The 17653-nt window shown below is 44.4% G+C and overlaps 1 protein-coding gene across 1 annotated transcript in view; it reads right to left on the bottom strand.

Moving 5' to 3' along the window:
* Nucleotides 1–17653, bottom strand: part of SKAP1 (src kinase associated phosphoprotein 1) — a 264494-nt gene that overhangs the window by 38196 nt on the left and 208645 nt on the right. The window contains exons 5-8 of the mRNA XM_037149888.2: nucleotides 8298–8375; nucleotides 7367–7450; nucleotides 4273–4397; nucleotides 1676–1739 (exon numbers count right to left, since the gene is read on the bottom strand). Of these exons, the coding sequence (XP_037005783.1) occupies nucleotides 1676–1739; nucleotides 4273–4397; nucleotides 7367–7450; nucleotides 8298–8375 (351 nt within the window). The remainder of the gene's footprint in view (nucleotides 1–1675; nucleotides 1740–4272; nucleotides 4398–7366; nucleotides 7451–8297; nucleotides 8376–17653) is intronic.

The raw sequence follows: 17653 nt of genomic DNA on the forward strand, positions 1-17653 counted from the left end.
GAGCGGTGGTGGCTTCTGCAGGGGGTCTGAGCTGTCAGGAGCTCATCCCTCCCATGATCTCACGGCAGAGTTTCAGACAAGTTTTCTTGTTAACAGAAAAAAAAAAGGGCAACAGTGGAAGAGGAAGAGAAAGCGGGGTATGGAAAATATATAACAGCAATACAAGAGCAAATGGAATGGCTCAGCGAGGTGGTTACCATGTCCTTTTTCAATTGTACAGTCTGGCTGACCTTAAAGTGGGTCACCGCACAGAGGATGTGGCGACATTGCAGCGCTGGGGAGCCCAGGGCAGGGGAGGGAGATTGGTTTTTTATTTTAATGGGGAACTGGGAAGGCCCGTCCTCTGATGTGCAGTATGGAGCGCTCCCTGAAACCCTCCTGAGGGGCCTCTGAAGGGTGGGCGAGCGCAGTCAGGGCACTCGAGGGAAGGACCGGACAGAGAGACATCGGCGTTCATTTCAAAGCACAATCAAACCGTTGGGCTTGATTAGGCTTTTAATAAAGATTTTGCAACAATTTTCTTCTGAATTCTGGTGCCACCTCATATGAGGAAAGGATCAAAGACACATTTGTGGCTTAAACCATATGTTATTATTCTGTTTGTTTTAAAATAAAATGGAATGAATAATTTCTTCAATGTGGAATTCTGAAAGTACCACAGGGTACAGCTCAATAAAGCTGCTTTGAGTTTTATTGAGGTTTACACACTTAGGGGTATATTACATGCATAAATCTGAGGCACCTAGATGAGAGTGTACCCTGTAGTCCCGCCGTCAACGTTCCTGTTTGCCTAGTTCCAGTCTATTATACGTGATGCTCTTGGTAAAAGCGATAGCTTGTTTTTGTGAGAGCAAAGGCATAAACTGAGTAAGAGGCAATCCTCGTAAGTAGAGCTCCGGTGCTCCTTCCCTTTTCTCCACAATAAAATCTTGGAGCAGAATGAAAAACAGAGGTGCAAAGGCCTGGTGGTGTTACGGCATCAAAGTTGGTGGTTCTGTCTTTCTGTAGAGGCAGGGTCCTGCCATGATCTGTACTGTCGCGAGGGTCATCCAATGCCAAGTGACAGACTCAAGGTTGGCCACTTCTACCTGCCAGGCCACACCCAGACAAGGCCTCCTGGGCCACTGCCACTGCTGTGCCTGCAGGCTGGCCAGCAGAGGGTACTCTAAGAGCAGTCATTTAATACCTTCAGGCAGGACTCTCCCCATCCCAAGACGAGGAACGTTTTATTGTGGGTTGGGGACAGCAGTTGGTTTTAATGTCCAATGTTGTTGAGGGCCGCCTGGATGGGTTTAGATTTCTACTTCCTACTAAGACCAGAATGGCAACTAGATGACTTAAGTTTGATATCACAGATTTCCTTTCCAGAATATAAGGGCTTAGTAGACATTAAATTGACCTGAGCTGGTTTTCAGAATCTCCTTTTCTAGTGCTTATGAATATTACGGACTTGCCCGTAGGTAGGTGGATGCACTAGAATAGTATCAGCGGTCATCTCCAGGTGGACGGTCTCTTTACCTTCCGGTCTATACATGGCACCATTTATTGTTATGACATAAGGGGTGTGGTGGGGAGGGTGGAAGGGAGCAGTATTCAAACATGTGGATTATATTTATGCCATGTAACTTCAACTGCAATCCCACTCAGGCATTGTTTCTATAATAATGATACTTACCCTTTAATAAGAAACTTATTTGATCCACCCAGTCTCTGGCTTCAGCGGGATTAGTAGCTGTGAACTAGAGAAAAATTAATGAATTAATTCATCATCTTCACTAAAATTTCCATGAATCCTACTGGGAGGTGCGGGGGAGGGAACTTGTGAGTTAAGTTTCAGAGTCATGTCGGAAACTCAGGATTCTCTTCCTGCTTCACGTTTTGAAAAAAGACCAAAATAGGCAAAGAGATCTTTCCCTTCAGCAATTTTGTATCCCCAGTGTTGGCAGCTATTTAAGTCCAGAATTCGTGTCTGTGTGTATTCATTTGGTTATCCATTCATTCATCATCAGACATGTATTTGATAAGAGGTAGCAAACCACAATCCCTAACCTCAGAGAATAATGCATCTGTTATGGAGACAACACACACACTGGAAATGGGAACGTTGCAAAGCAGGTGCATTGGATGACAGCTGGATGTTGGGAGAAGATCGGGGGCAACTGCCGTTTGGGGTAAGCAGGGAAGCCTGCGGATGTAATGCTGCTCTGGCTGGAATTTTTATGTATGTATTGATTTTGAGATGGGTGGGAGGGGAGAGAGAAGGAGAGAGAGAAACAGTGACCCATTGTTCCACTTATTTATGCATTCATCAGATTCATTGATTGCTTTTTGTATGCACCCTGGCTAGGGATTGAACCCACAACCTTGGAGTATTGGGATGATGCTCCAACCAACTGAGCTACCTGGCTAGGGGTGTTTTGATTGGATTTTAAAAAGAGTTATTGGAAGCTGGTGGAGGAAACTGGACAGTGTATGGAGGGAGAACCATGTGCAAAGTATTAGGAATGGGACCATCATGTACGGGGAAGGTAGGCAGATAAGCTTGACTGGAGAACAACAACCGATGAAGCTGGAGGGCTGAGAGTCGGAGGAGAAGTGATGAAACCAGGAGTTCAGCCTCACAGTGCAGGCAATAGGAAGCTGCTGTAAATTGTAGCAAACGGAGCAGGGGACTCAGTAGTTGTAACCAGGAGAGATTGGAACAGAGGGATCTGGAGGCTGAAGACCCACCAGAAGACTGTTTAACTAATCCTCTGGGCCAAGTGATCAGGACTCAGCTGCTGTGATGGCTGTGGAAACAATAAGAAGGGAAGGATCCGAGGGATATTGCAGGGGAAGGACCCACAGACCACGACAAAGACTTGGCTTCAGTGGGTCAAAGAAGAGAAGAAGTAGACAAACTCTACATTCTGATGCACAAAGCAGGCCAGTCGGGCATCAACCCTTAGCGGTTTTTTATTTTAAATGAATCAATTCAAAATGACTGTTCCTGGAAAACATTTTTATTATCTGGCCATTAGGGTAAGATAAAGGTATGTGCTGTATTAGAAACCCATATTCCTACTTAATACTTATTAGTAGACATTGTCACTCTCGATTTCTTAAAAACACATTTCTATAAAAAATGTCTAGGGAAATGGATTTAGACTCGACATGTGCATTTTTTTCTGAGTGATGCACCATCGGAACAGAATGATAAAAATAACTTAGAAACACACTCAGTGCATATGTCTGCTTTATATACATCTATACATGGTTCTGTGGAATCAATTAAATTAAAAAGATGTAGCATTATGTAATGAAGACCTAGGACATTTAACAAGATAAGGGTTAAAATATTGCAGAAACATACAAGGATGAATGTGGAGAAAAACTCTGAGTCAGAGGGCTACATAAATGGTTAATAAGTCACCTTAGCACAGTTTTCCCCCTTTTCCCAAGTTAGCTAAAGGTTTTCTAAATTGTCTTGATGAGATAAAATTTTGTCTAAAATTTTGATGAGATAAAAATGACCAACTAACAGGAAATAGTATGTATACTCACACACACACAAATATATATTTTTGGTGAAAATCACTATATTCTCATAGCTGGATTTTTAAAATTGCTTTAATTTTGTAATAGGCAATAAATATATTACGTGTTATATTATATTTTATATCAAAAATATTACAAATTAATACAGTGAGGAGTAAGTCTTTCTCACTCCACCCCCCGGGTCTATTCCCTCAGTTATTGCTGCTACTATTCAGTCATCAATGTCACCACTATCTTAGAAATCTTTCCAGAGATATGCGGTGTACCCACACATGGGAAGATTATTTTGGATAGCAAAATGAATATGGGAAAATAAATTAGTTTTCACTCGACAGTCAGATATTTCTTGTTCTGGATTTCAGGGAAAGAAGTGAAGATAGTCGGTTGAAAAATTGAAAGGGAATCAAAGCCCTGGAAGGAGAGGCTGTGAATGAGGCATTGGACTGCGCGCTGCACCAGACCAGCCTCCCCCCTCTGGAGTAAGTGAGTCCAGGAGCAGGAGGGATGAGGAGACGGAAGCCCAGCAGAGGCAGCATCTAGGAAGCGACTGGCAACAGGCAGGAGAAGGGAGGGCATAACATAGTGGAGGAGAGGACAAATCGAGAAGAAGGTCTTGGTGGAAAACCAGCAGGTATCGGAGAAAGGATGGAACCGCGCATAGAAACCACACTCGCATGCAACGCGGAAGGAAACGGCGGTGCTAACGAGGACCGCCGTCTCCTCGGGCCGCCCTACCTCGTAGCTGCGCCTATCCTGGGAGGTCAGTTCGAAGCAGGACTCTTTCTTGGAATCTTTCCGCAGGTAGGGGGCCATCCGGATGCTGTAGCCCTTAATGGGAAAGGTCCCTTTGGGCTGCTTGCCTGCAAGACAGGAAAGCTCCCTGGTTCCCTTGAGAGACACAACTGCCAAGGGAAGGCATCTTCTCTGGTGTGTAAACCCAAAGCACAGAGCAGCTGGCACATCCCTGAGGACCCACGACAGTCAAGGAAAGGTTACTAGGGAGGCTTAAGAAGAGGCCGCGGCGACAGCAAGGCAGGTATCACTGCCAAGCTAGGGCAATGCTACATGGAAGGCTATTTTGCCAAAAGAGTACAACAGAGACAGAGAATTTATTAGAATGTTAAGATATCTATAACAACAGAGAGAAGGAGTTATGACAGCAGGGAGAGTGGGGCTGTAAACGTGAGGCCCTTGAAGGCTGTTACAGAAATGAAACATGATTATCGGGTCCAGCAGAGCTCACATTTGAGGGGAGGGTAGCAGCGCAGGGGCGTTCCAAGTTCCCAGGACCACCTCCTGTGCCCTCTGCGGCGTTGGGGCTAGACCACTCCCCCTCCTGCTGGTCAGGGGGCAGCGAAGGCCAGAGGGAGGATAATTAAAACTCGGTACTCTCTCCTCCTTCCAGGAGGCCAAACTGGGGAGGAGCAGAGTGCTGTGGAGCATCATCAGATGATGAGGAGGGAGATAAAAGGCAAAGGACCCTAAGGGAGAGAAAGGAGACAGTACTCTGCCTGTCACTCTTCTTTAAAAAATATGAGAAATAGGAAAAGAAGAGGTGGTTGCCAAGGATTTTGTGTCCTCGTGGTGTGGTTCAGGCAGAATGCAAAGAGGACAGGCACCACGGCATTTGGGCGACGCGCTGTGTCCTGTATCGCAGAACGAATTGCCTACTAAGTGAATTTGATAATGATGGTGATGAGGATGGCGGCGGTCTGACAATAATTAAAAGAAAAAAAGATTCTGGCCTTACCTGGTTGAGCTAAAAGAAATACACAAACACTCTACACTCACTAAGAAAATGTCTGGGGTACAATAAGAAGTAACTGGCGAGGAGGGAGCCATGCGACGGTGCTTTTTGACACCAGAATCTTTTTTGTTAAAGTATCTCGCCTTGTTCTAAGTGGCCACTAAAATGTTTTGTTGTTTCTTTGGTCACCAGATTTTATTTTACCCTGACAGCAAAATGGTCAATAAAAGTCTCCTGGTCTCTTGCTCCTGTTCTCGCTTACCTTGAGTGTAAAGGATTCTGAATAAACACACATGACACATTGTTTTCTATCCAGATATGCCAACCGCTTACTTAAATACAAGGGAAATGATGAATGTTTTTACGAAGGCATAAATGTTATATTAGTTTGAAGGTCTAAAATAAGAAAATCACACCTGGCTGGCTGCTATGCCTGAAATTCGGGGCAGAAATTGTGGTTGCTGGATTTGAGAGTGGGCTGGGGTTGGGTGGGGGAGTCGTCACTCAGTTTCTGAGCTATGCTGCTGTATTTCCGAGTCGGGCTCCACACTTTACCCCTCGGTGGGAAAGACTGGCGAACCCAAGGTGGCGAACCCAAGGTGAAGGGCAGGGGTGCTCGCTGTAGGCAGAGAGGCAGGGTGGGGCAATTGTCTCAAAGCCCACGGGTGAATCTTAGGGATTCCGGGTCCTTTCAGGTAGCAGACTTTTCTGCTGCCTTAGTGTCAAAGAAGCAGCAAGTCCAAATCTCTTAGACTGGACATCCAGGCGTTGGGGGTGGGAAAGTATGGGAAAGAAGGAAGACAGGAGAGACAAAAGATGATCAGAAGGAAAGGAAGAATTTACTCTGGATCTCTGGCCTCCGTACCAAGACAGCAGAACACAAGGAAACCCGCGCGCCCCCCCCCCGCCCCCCAAACAAGAATTGATGTTTTACTTTGCTTCCCCCACTGTGTTTCCCAGAAGTACTCCTGAGGCAGTGTGACCCTGGAAGAGGATATCCTATTTGAAAGTCTGCATTCACCTACAGCACAGGTAGCAAACACAGGGCCCCTGGACCGAGTCCAACCCTCCGCTTTGTTTTATCTGGCGGCACCTTGCTTCTACCCAGTGGCAGCGCCCAGCTCCTTGTTCCTAGTTAAAGAGCAGTTACATTTCTACAGTCCTAAAACGACATTCGGCCCTTTAAAGGCAACTGCGAGGCTGATGTGGCCCTGGTGAAAATGAGTTCAACACCCTGGACCTACAGTGACCATTTTTAGCTCGTGCTTCAACTTGCGCTTATATCTTCTATTCCTTCTCATGAATTAAGCGACTGTGTTAAGCACAGAGTGCAGATCTTCTAGTGATAACTCATGACTACCGTGCTCGATTGAGTCGGTGGGTGGCTGATTAAGAAACTGCTTCTGGCCTGAGTTGATGCTTTGCTGGGGCTGCCGTCTGGCCAAGGGCTGTCTCGTGAGCACGGCGACTCTTTGGGCCTCGACAGTCCTCGGCCCCAGGACTGTCCACTGGGCTGCTTCCCAGGAGTCAGTAGAGCAGAGCTTGGCGCATGCTCTCACCGAGTCCGGACCTGAGAGTTCTTTTCCTGGGCCATCGGTGAGCTGTTTAAATCTTTCTCAGAGTTCATTTAGTTTCAATTTTTAACTATATTATTAAGAGTTCAAGGTTCTTTTGAAAAAAAAAAAAGTGCCAGAGTGTTCAACCTTGATAATGCTGTTATTAATCACAATAAAAGACAAGCCTTAGATACGCTGACCACAATATCCTAGTGTTTAAGGGGAGATAAATCCTATTTTTATTTATTTATTTATTTTAAGTATATTTTATTGATTATGCTATTACACTTGTCCCATTTTTTCCCTCCCCTTTGCTCCCCTCTGCCCAGGGGAGATAAATTCTAAATTGACATCTGAGTGTTTGGTGATAGGCGAGGTGTAATTTACTCAAGCCTCCTTCTTTCCCGAGCAGGCCCCTCCCTGGGTGTTAGTTAAGGACTGCTATCCTGAGATCTAAGTGCTTGAGAATTTACGAAGTGTTTGCATCCGGGAGTGATGTGCTGCTGTGCAAATGAAGAACACTTACTTTTCTCATTAGCATAGTAGAAGAAGAGGCCTCTGCTGACGACGCACCATCTCTTCTGCCATTCCGATCCAAAGAAACTGTGATCTACATGGAGCGGCAGTCGGGGACATAAATTCAGGTAAGCACAGCCACGGAAGAGTCCGTAAAATCCAGCAGCACAGTCCAGGGTGTTATTGTTTTATTTCCCTCCCAGGTTAATGGGCTGTGAAACCCTCCCTTTCACTCCCACAGGTTATCCCATATTGACTCAGGGCCCAGAGGACTGGCTCAGTTACAGGTCCAAGTTCTAAATAGGCTTTGCCTGCTGTGACCCCTCACAGCTGTCTATCTTCTTTTATTTCAGCTTCAAATCTCCTCTTGTACTTTTCAAATTTGTCACGATGTTGTATGTTGCCTTACAGCAAATCAATATGAAGCTGCAGACCAGGAGCACAAGGAAGGCTTTCTCTGTACGAGGCCAATGTGCCTGTCGAATGTTAAACCCGGGACTCCGGCCCTCGCGGAACCTGCTCTAATCAGGTGAGAGCTGGCTTAAGATTTGTGCCCCTCTGAAATGTGAAAGTGGCCGCTTCACATATGACACAAACATTATACTCTTGGCAACGCACTTTCACTCTTCATGCGAGCATGCTGAGAGGTAAGAACATCGCTCATTGGCTCATTCATTCGACAAGTCTGCAGTAAGCTTCTGTTCTGTCCCAGGTGAGCAGGGTAGGCCCAGGCCCTGTCTCGCGGAAGCTCACAATCTGCTGATGTTGAGCCATCTCTCTTTAGCCTACAAGCCAGACTCCTTTTCTGCCCTTCCTTTTGCCTTCCACCTACCTGGCCCAGGACTGGGCGCAGAGAAGGCGCCTGCCACATTAGCCGGCCCTCTTTCCTCAGCTCCCGTCCCTTTCTGGGATGTTCTGAGATCCACGGGTCTGAACAGTACCTTTACTTTTCTTCTCCAGGTATCCTTGCTTGATGACGTTATCAAGCTCTTGAGCTCCTCTTACGATGTCTTCCATTTCTACAAGGAGCAAAAGCAAGATACTTTGTTGAGATGTGACAGAATCTTCATTGATTTAGGCTACTTTTCGATAATCTACATTAGTGAAGGGTTGCCAAACGGCAACTGTTTAAACACAGCACCAAATAAAACAACTTCTAGATGATTGGGGGGAAAAAGCAAATTTTCTTTCTTCCTAATTCTATCTAATGCTAAAATTGCTTAAAATGATCTAAACATACATTAGTTTGTGCAAGGGGGGTAGCCTAAATATGTACTGATTGGAAAGAAAATGAGGAGTTTGCTGTGGATATAAGCTCCAAATTGGATAACCCACACTGAGATAACCAAAAGGCAAATGAACAGCAGCTACCAGCAGAAAAGCTTTACTGAGTGACAATGTTCACCATGAACAGTTACCTCAGGAGCAATAAACACGCACGCACTCCTTTAAAAAGCAAACAGCTACCTTAGTGAACATAAATTTTATTATGTTCACACAAAGAAGGGCTATGAAAGCTGAACTTGGCAATAACTGCCAAATCCGGGTTTTGTCAAAGTATAGGAAAGAGTGCGAGAATGGTAGAAGAGAAGACACTGGAACCGACACCGGTCTCTAATCGCCTCTGTTACATTCTTGGCTTTCACGTAGCCTCAGTAGGTGCAAATTTACTGAGAAGGCAAGTCCTAGTCCATCTCCTGCCACTGGAGTTTGTATTATGTCACAGAAGGGAGGGGCAAAGGACAGGGACAAAGAGGGAGGAATATGCTCCTCCAAAAGTTAAAGGAAAAGCAAAACAAAAAACCCAAAACTCTTAAAAATATAACTTTATATTTCTGAATCAGGAGAAATGAAGGGGTGAGCTAGTATTATCTTAACATATTTTTTTTTTAGTCCCCAAACCCAAATCTGTTGATTTGCCTTAAAAGATTTAGAAACCAAACAAAATACACACCAAATTAAGGCACGACCTATGCCAGCAATTTTTAACCTTTTTCATCTCATGGAACACATAAACTAATTGCTAAAATTCTGAGGCACATCAAAAAAAAATTTTTTTTTTGCTGATCTGACAAAACTAGGTCTAACTTTGATTCATTTACACCAATGGCTATTGTAATTTAAAATATATTTTATTTATTTATTTTTTAGAGAGAGGGGAAAAGAAGGAGAAAGAGTGGGAGAGAAACATCAATGTGTGGTTGCCTCTCACATATCCCCTACTGGGGACCTGGCCCGTGACCCAGGCATGTGCCCTGATGGAATTGAACCGGCGACCCTTTGCTTCACAGGCCCGTGCTCAATCCACTGAGCTACACCAGCCAGGGCATGTTGTCATTTTTTATCTGACAATCTAAGGGAAAAGAGGTCACTGCCCCTGACTAACTAGTCAGGTGTTGCATGTTTTAAAAATTCTTGTAGCACACCAGTTGGAAAACCCCTGACCTATACAGTATCTTGGGACTTCTGGATGGAATAACTTTTTTTCAATCACACAATTATTTTTTGAATATCTCCTACAATAACTTTTACCCAGTGATGGCCACTTTGTTCAGTGCTTTACATACTTTTTACTTAAAAGTAACATTTTAAGACAATGTAAATAAAATGCAACTAAAGTTACCTCTTGCTTCTAAGCTGTTCCAAGCTGTTTTAGATATGTGGGTTAGAAGAGCTTTTCTTTCTTTCTCTCCCCCCCCCCCACACTGTGTCTAGGTGCCTGATTCTTTATCCTATCGGTCCTTATTGTCACCTTCCTTGTTCATGGACTGATTCCGTTTCGGTGTGTTACAGGGAGCAGACTCCGTGGCTGCCGTGACTCTGCCCTCACAGGTGAGAGCAGCAGCGGCAGTGGGGGAGAGTCTGTCTGCAGTCCTCTGGTCCTCCCGCCCCTCTGCAGACTCTCCTGTCTCTTTGGAAACGGTCTCTAGGAAAACAGAGCCGAATCCCACTACGGGTGGGGTGAGGACCAGCGCATCCGAGAAGACCCTTTGAAGCAGAGCCCGTCCTCTGCAGCGCTGTCAAGAAATTGCTCCTGGAGGCTGAAAAATTAAATGAAAAACACAGGAGATATGGAAAACAGGATCCCCTGAGCTTGTAGTTTCCATCCCTTCTTCCCATGGGTTTTTTTCCTTTTCCCTATTTTTAAGGTCTTGTTATACTTAGGGACACAGCTACCTACCTGTTAAAGATGCTGAGAGTCTGAATCATAAGACACATGTGAAATGTTCTATTAGAATTCAGACCTCCTTTTTTTAATGCAAATCTAAATGCCATTTTATGGAACATCCATAATTATGAAAATGGGAAGACGTCGCCTCGTGTGCGGGGAAAGTCCGGGAGTATGAATATTACATTAATGTGCCCACGCCAGCTCACTGATCCTGCCGGCAGGAGCATAAAAAATGCTTGAGTGAAACTTTTATTTAGATGTTAAGACTCCAGGCCCCAGCGGGGCGACAGAGAAAGTCCCTGTGAGTTGCCATCAGAGAGAGCGTTTGAATTGAATTACCCAGGGGGGAAGGAAGTAGTGATGAGCACCGCTTCGCTTATTTAATTTCATTTACTTTCAGTACATTATCAGCGGGAGGCTTTTCTTCCCCTACCAACCGAAACCCAAGAATGCCACCACTAAGAAAACAAAGGCATGATGCCACAGACAGGCTTGAACTTCAAACCGCTGATTCTGGGGGACCCGGGACAGCACCACCTCCACCTTCTCTCCACAGCGTCGCACTTGGGGTTCTAAAACTGGGCCCTGAACGAGTTGCTGAATTTCCTTTCTGGGTCATTTACCAACACGATTCTGAACAGTAACAGAGCTAAGAAGTATGGTATTTTATATGCTGCGTTTTTGTAAGATGTGTTATGTGGCTTTCTTATTCAAGGAAATCTTTATTGATGAACTCTGTTGCCTGGTTTCTCTTGTGGGTAGTGGAAAAAATGGGATTCTAGTTGAGGTTTGGAATGGCTATGGAAAAACCTTAGGAAATCAAATCAAAGCAATCTCTACTCTCTTGATTGTCTTTTATGTCCAAGGCGCTGTACAGTAACAGAATTGTTCTCAGTGTAAAGTGGGCTCCGAGCTCAATCTCGTCAGCTCCACGACCTATCAGAGGAACCTAGACGACCGACATGGGAAGCCACTGTGGCGATCAGGCCATCTCCTTTTCTAGTGTCAGTTCACGGTTCTACTGATCAGGAACTGGCGACCCTGAGGACACACACGCACACGGTAGCCGCAGTCCTGGGGCGCTGAGACCGGAGGGGTCTTGTGTGCCTGAATGGACACCTACTGGCCAGTGAACAGATGTGCAGAGCAACTAGTGCATAATAAAAGTGTGTAAATACCTTGCGAGGAGATAATAAGAACAGGAAGAAGACACAAACGATGACTATTTTAAGGCAAAACCACTTATATTTAAGTAGACTAAAAAAAATCAAGGCTTTTTGTCTATTACCTGAAAAAAGATATCACCACCTTAATGAAAAAATAGAAATGATTTAGGTTTATTGGGAATGAACAGCCCACTTGGATAAACCTAAGGGTGTATCACATTGTATCAGCCCAAAACAGAATTACGTTAGTGTCATAATCTCTCTCTCCCACTACACTTAACTACAACTGTCAGAACGGCCTATAGAAAGAAAAGATTCACTTAGTCGAAGAATGCGGGGCTATAAAGATAAGATCAGCACAGAAGTGTGTTACCCAGAAGTGATGGCCACCCAACTTTCATGGCAGATAAAGATAAAAGAAATTCTCAGACATCTTTCTCTCCTCTTCCAGATTCCTTTAAACCCTGAATCTCACCCATCCCCAACTCAGCAATAAAGACGACAGAGTGGGATTCCATCTCTCCATGCTAAACGTGTGTGGCCTGACTTCGGTCAGCCACGCACAGCAACAACCACGGGGACCTCTGGAGTGAGATACATTTCCATAGAGCAGTCGATAAAAAAGACGCGGGGGCTTATGCAAGTCATGGCCTATTTAATCAGCTGCGTTCTGGCCCACTGAGAAAAGAGAATTGGAGAAATCAGCCGGCAAAACCACGGCACAAGGCTAATAGCACAAGAGGCCACACAGTTTCCATGGCAAAAAGGCTGCAGTACCTGCAGGACAAACCCGGTGCCTGTGAACTGTCACTAGAGGAGGCTGGTTTGGTCTCTTGCTAACACAAACTGAAGTGAAACTCAGTTCATCTTAAAAAAAAATCTTTTCTTCAAGTCCCTACCTTTCACTGTGGACTTCTCCCACCCTCCCCTTTCCCTTTAATTCAAGTTCTTCTCCATTGTATGAAAAAGGGACCAACTCAACTACATCCCACCTAGAGACTGATGGCTACTAGGGGTGACTTTCAGGCCGGGCAAAGTTTACCAGGCGCCTTCATTAAAGCAATTGTGATAAAGAGCCTGGAAAGCTAGGTGGATGAGGTGGGAGAAAATGTAGTATTTGAAGGCTGCCAATGGTCAAGTTCTAATTCCCTTGCGGATTGCTGGTGTGTGTAAGCTGCAGACAAGTGACAAACACACCTTTCACGAGGTTTCAAAGGTACCAAAGGGGAAGGAGGTATTGCAGGTGGGGTGGGTGGTATTCTCCTGTCCCTTGGGTTGTTGATCTCAAGTCTGTTCATTAAACCCTCTCCTATGATATCTGGTTTCTGTGGCCTTCTTTAATGAGTTCATTACTGTTTTTCCTTCGCTTCTTGCATTTCTGGGTTACTTTTTATTTTTTTCCTCCATTTGCAGGAACCAGCCAGTAAATGGCAGTTCGGGGCATCTGGTGAGTGGTGTTCACCTGAGCACGATGCTAACTGGGAAGCTGGTTTCGATGACTCTCCCTGTATCAGTCCCTTGGGACAGGCTTATAAATCCAGTTCTTTAAGTTCTATGGTTCCATTTTGATATTCACTTGAGTTTACATGTATTCCTTACACTTTTCTGTCCTTTTGCTTCACTCAGTAAGGAATTTAGATCAACACATATAAGTTAAAAATTCTAAATCATTAATAATAGACTTAGGATCTAAAAGTTTCAAAGATAGAGAAACCACTCAAAGAGCTTTAATTTCACAGAGAAATACGTTGAATATCAGTTGAAAGGAAGGAAGTGAATGGAATGTACCTAAGTTCTTTAACGAGCTGTGACACAGGCTAAGAAACCAAACAAGGTGATCAGAGCCGGACAGAAGGAAGGACACTTGAGAATGGTAGAAACTGCCCACCTATAGTGAGCAAACCAGCACAGGACACAGTGTTCAGCTGACCTTGATGCCCCTTTGGTGTTTTAAGGTCTTTAAAATAATCTGTTAATCCAGGTAACAGACCAAAGAGTGTAAAAATCTGTGGGTGAAATCTTGTTGTGCTGAAGATAAAGAAAATTCCTGTAGATTCTAGGTCAGTAGTACTAAAAAGAAAAAGCAGATAACTGAAGAACAAAATAGTTGTAACTAGTATATCTTATTACAAATGGTAAAATAAAAGAACAAGTCTGTAATCCACATTTTACCACACAATTTTACCTCTCATTTAAACTTGGCAATAACCCTATGAGGTATGTGTTATTACCGGCTGTACTTTGTAGAGCGGGCCCCTGAAGCTGAGGGGAACTGAGGGGCCAGCTGAAGGTTGCTCAGCTGGAAAAGCCCACGCCCCCCCCCAGCCCCACGTCGGGAGACGCACTCAGAAGTGGCTGAGGAAGGTCAGGGTCTGCCCACCTCGCTCTCCCACACACGAGGCCCCACTTAAACATAAAGAAGCAGATGTGATGTGTGGTTATTGTAACACTTGATGTCAAAAATCACTTTAAGACCTTATATTTCTTCTTTCTTCTTTATTTTTTAATGTCCAGGCTGATTTACCTGTGGGATTGCTTTCCAGAGCAAGGTCTTCCCAGAGGTCAACAGATACACAGAGCAAAATGACAGAAAGGACGAGAAGGTAATCAAAGGGTACACAGGACAGAGGGAAATACCAGAGGAAGCTACCTGAAGCCCTCAAAAAACGCTGCTCGGCCACCAGAATCCATAAAACCTCTTCTGACGCCAGAGTGGTGTCTGGAAAAGCGTAGCCCTGTTCGGGCAGAGGGTGCCCGGGCGTCTCGGTGTGATGCTCGCTCTTTAAGGAAGAAGCATTGGCTTAAAATGAGAAAGGAAAAAGTTAAGCCAGGTATCCAAACTGGTTTCTTTTCGTAAAACATTCGATCAGTAATGCCAGGCTGCAAGGATCGATCCAGAAGTCGTTCCTCTTCATGGAGGACGAAGGTTCTCGTTCCTCCACGAAGCGTCTCACAGGCTGTGGTCTCGGGAAGCTCCTTCCATAGTTTCACTCTCAGCGGGACTTTGCTTATAGGAGGTGAAAGGAGCAGGAAAAAGCCCTTCCAATTCCAGGTGTGGTAACTTTTACACACTCCTTCTGGCATCTTAATAAATGGCAATAGCAATAGCATCTGGTAAGTGTAGACCATTCATCTTAAAGAATGACTAACTCAGTATAATAATCACTGACTTTCAATCATGGTATCAGGACTCAGTGGTGTCTCTGGATTAGTTTAAGGGGTTGATTTAAAGGGTGGAAGCTCTGGATAATTCACCTTTAGAATAATGATTCAAAGTTCTTCTTAATAGTAGCATTCATTTGTGTTCTGATGTGCTTTCTTAAGGGAAACAGTCAATTAAAAATGACTTTCAGCTTATAATATCTATGCCACAGTCTATGATGACTAACTACATGTGATGTAGTATTATTATTGTGGCAATCAAGAATTCTTGAAGGCCGTGTGGCCTTGCCAATGATGGGGAGCTGGGTGGGGCTCACAGCTGGCTGCCTGGGCTTGCGCACGGCTGGTTGTGCCAATGGGTGATGCACTGTGGTCATGTGGACCAACTGGCGTGGGGTGGCAGGCAGGGAGGCCTTCGGGCCTGAGGCTTCGGACTCTAACCCGGGGCTGGCGGACAGTCTGATGCTGCCCTGCAATGCAGGAGGCACACCGCGGGTATGGCCCTGGCGCTGGCGCTGGCCGGGCAGCAAATGCCCTGTTCACTACCAGTGGCTGCTGGCCAGGGAGCTCTGTCTGTGTGTTGGAGCCCTGGGAAATGACTGTGTTCATTTCCTTGCTGATTCCATCGTGGGAATGGCACGGTGCACAGGATGCGTCTTCACAGCTCTGAACGTCATGGCGATACGGCACAGTTTTGAAATAGTACAATGACCAAGATATGACCAGAAGCAAGAGGTTCCTTAGGAGAGAATCACCAGACTTCATCAGACGTCCTAAGAAACTACTAGGTGTTGTGTAAGCAACCCTATGAAAATGAAGAGTGAAATTCCTGCATAGAACAGGAAAATAATCCTGACTTGCATATAGTTCTTGTGTATTTTAACATTGTAGTTGTACGTACTTTGATATTAGTATTTTCTTAGCCTTCGTGACTGTCTACATATTACCCTGTGAAAGCTTTTCTTAATGTAACTTTGAGTGCCTTTTAATTGCCTTCTATTTCTAGAACGCAAAGTAGTAGTTGGGCTTTACTGTTCTTGACGTTGTATGGCATATACAGCTGCCTGGATATAGTTCTACTCTTGACCAAAGTTTTCTAAGAACTGGGGCAGGGGGATCGGGAGGGAGGATAATTTATTGAGAACTATTTACAAAAAACTTATCTGTAAGTTTGAACTCAGCAGTACAGCTTTAGCTATCTAGACTCTATTCTAGCAGCTTCTGCTTCATTTAAAAATATTTTATTGTTTATGTTATTATAGCTGTCCCAATTTCCCTCCCTTTGTCCCCCTCCATGCACGGCCCCCCACTCCCTCAAGCAATTCCTATACTGTAGTCCAAGTCCATGGGTTGTGCATCTGTTCTTTGGCTAATCCCTTCACCTTCGTTCAACCGGTTCCCGCCTTCCCCTGTAATAGCTTCTGCTTCGAAACTATTAAAGTATATCTTAACAGTGAAAAATGAAGAGCTTGCTGAAATTAAAAATAAGGAACATTTTTATCAAGAATTAAATATTTAATTCTTATGTCGACTCATTTCCAGAAAACTTTGGTGAGGATTCTCATGACAAAAGGTGGTTACATAGCATTACTGTGTAATGCTTATAATACCGCAGAGTTTTTAATAGGAAGTAGGTCAGTCTCCTCTGAGGTTCATTGTTAACAATATACTTCTTAATTTCATGGCTATTGTGGGTGCTGAAAATGTATTTGAACAATGCAAAAAATATGATGAGATAAATTGTTAAAAGCTCTTGCAAAAAGATGTGTAAACTTTGTTAAAACTCTTTCACTCCTTGTATTTATTTATTTTTAAAGATTTTATTTATTTATCTTTAGAGGGGAAGGGAAGGAGAGAGGGAGAGAAATATCAATGTATGGTTGCCTTTCGTGCGTCCCCTGCTGGGAACTGGCCTGCAGGAAACTGGTCTGCAACCCAGGCATGTGCCCTGACTGGGAATCGAACCGCAATTGTCTGGTTCGCAGGCCCGTGCTCAATCCACTGAGCTACACCAGCCAGGGCCTATGTATTTTTTAAAAAAGGATTTTTATTCCTTAAATGTAAAATGACTGATTTTTTTATATACACCCATTAAATTCAGAGGGAGGGAGGGAGAATTCCTACAGTGTTTACTTCCTGGAAAGAGCCGTGTCTCTTCCAGCCTGTGGGTGTCCCCAAAGCAAGTCACCGGATGTGCATTATTGTGGGGGAAAGGCCCAGAACTCATGCAATGTCCACACAAACTGCTTAAACCCAGCGAGCCTTGGTGCCTTCTGGTTTCACTAATTCACCTACCTGCAGCCCAGCACCCTCAGCTTTATTTTTATCCTAGAAATTCATCCTAAATACAGAAGCACAAAGATTTAACTACATAAAGTCTCTTTAGCAGCCAAACCCCAGCGAGTTGCAGCAGTAAAAGTGAGAATCCTGGTAAAATCTGGGCAGCAATGGCCTCATGATTCTAAAAAAGAGGAGAAGAGGATTCAGATGCTAAGTTGCCTTTCTACACACCTTGAAGGATCACCGTGTTCCTCCCTCATCTCAAGGCAAACCGGCATTATACGTGTATCACTTGAGAACCTATCTTTAAACACGAATGGCAAAATGTCATTTTCAAATCTATTTATTACTCCCCCGGACTGTGAAAGGAACACAGGGAAAAGGAAAGAAAAAGAAAAGAGACTCACTTGGCTTCGAAATCATTTTTTGACTGGTTTCCCTTCTACCTGTTCACCACCCTGTGGCCAGAAATCATCTTTCTGAAACAGATGTGGTCATGCCACATTGCTGCCTAAAC

The sequence above is a fragment of the Artibeus jamaicensis genome, unplaced genomic scaffold, assembly GCF_021234435.1.
Source record: "Artibeus jamaicensis isolate MK-2021 breed Jamaican fruit bat unplaced genomic scaffold, CSHL_Jam_final contig_1998, whole genome shotgun sequence".
Taxonomy (NCBI): domain Eukaryota; kingdom Metazoa; phylum Chordata; class Mammalia; order Chiroptera; family Phyllostomidae; genus Artibeus; species Artibeus jamaicensis.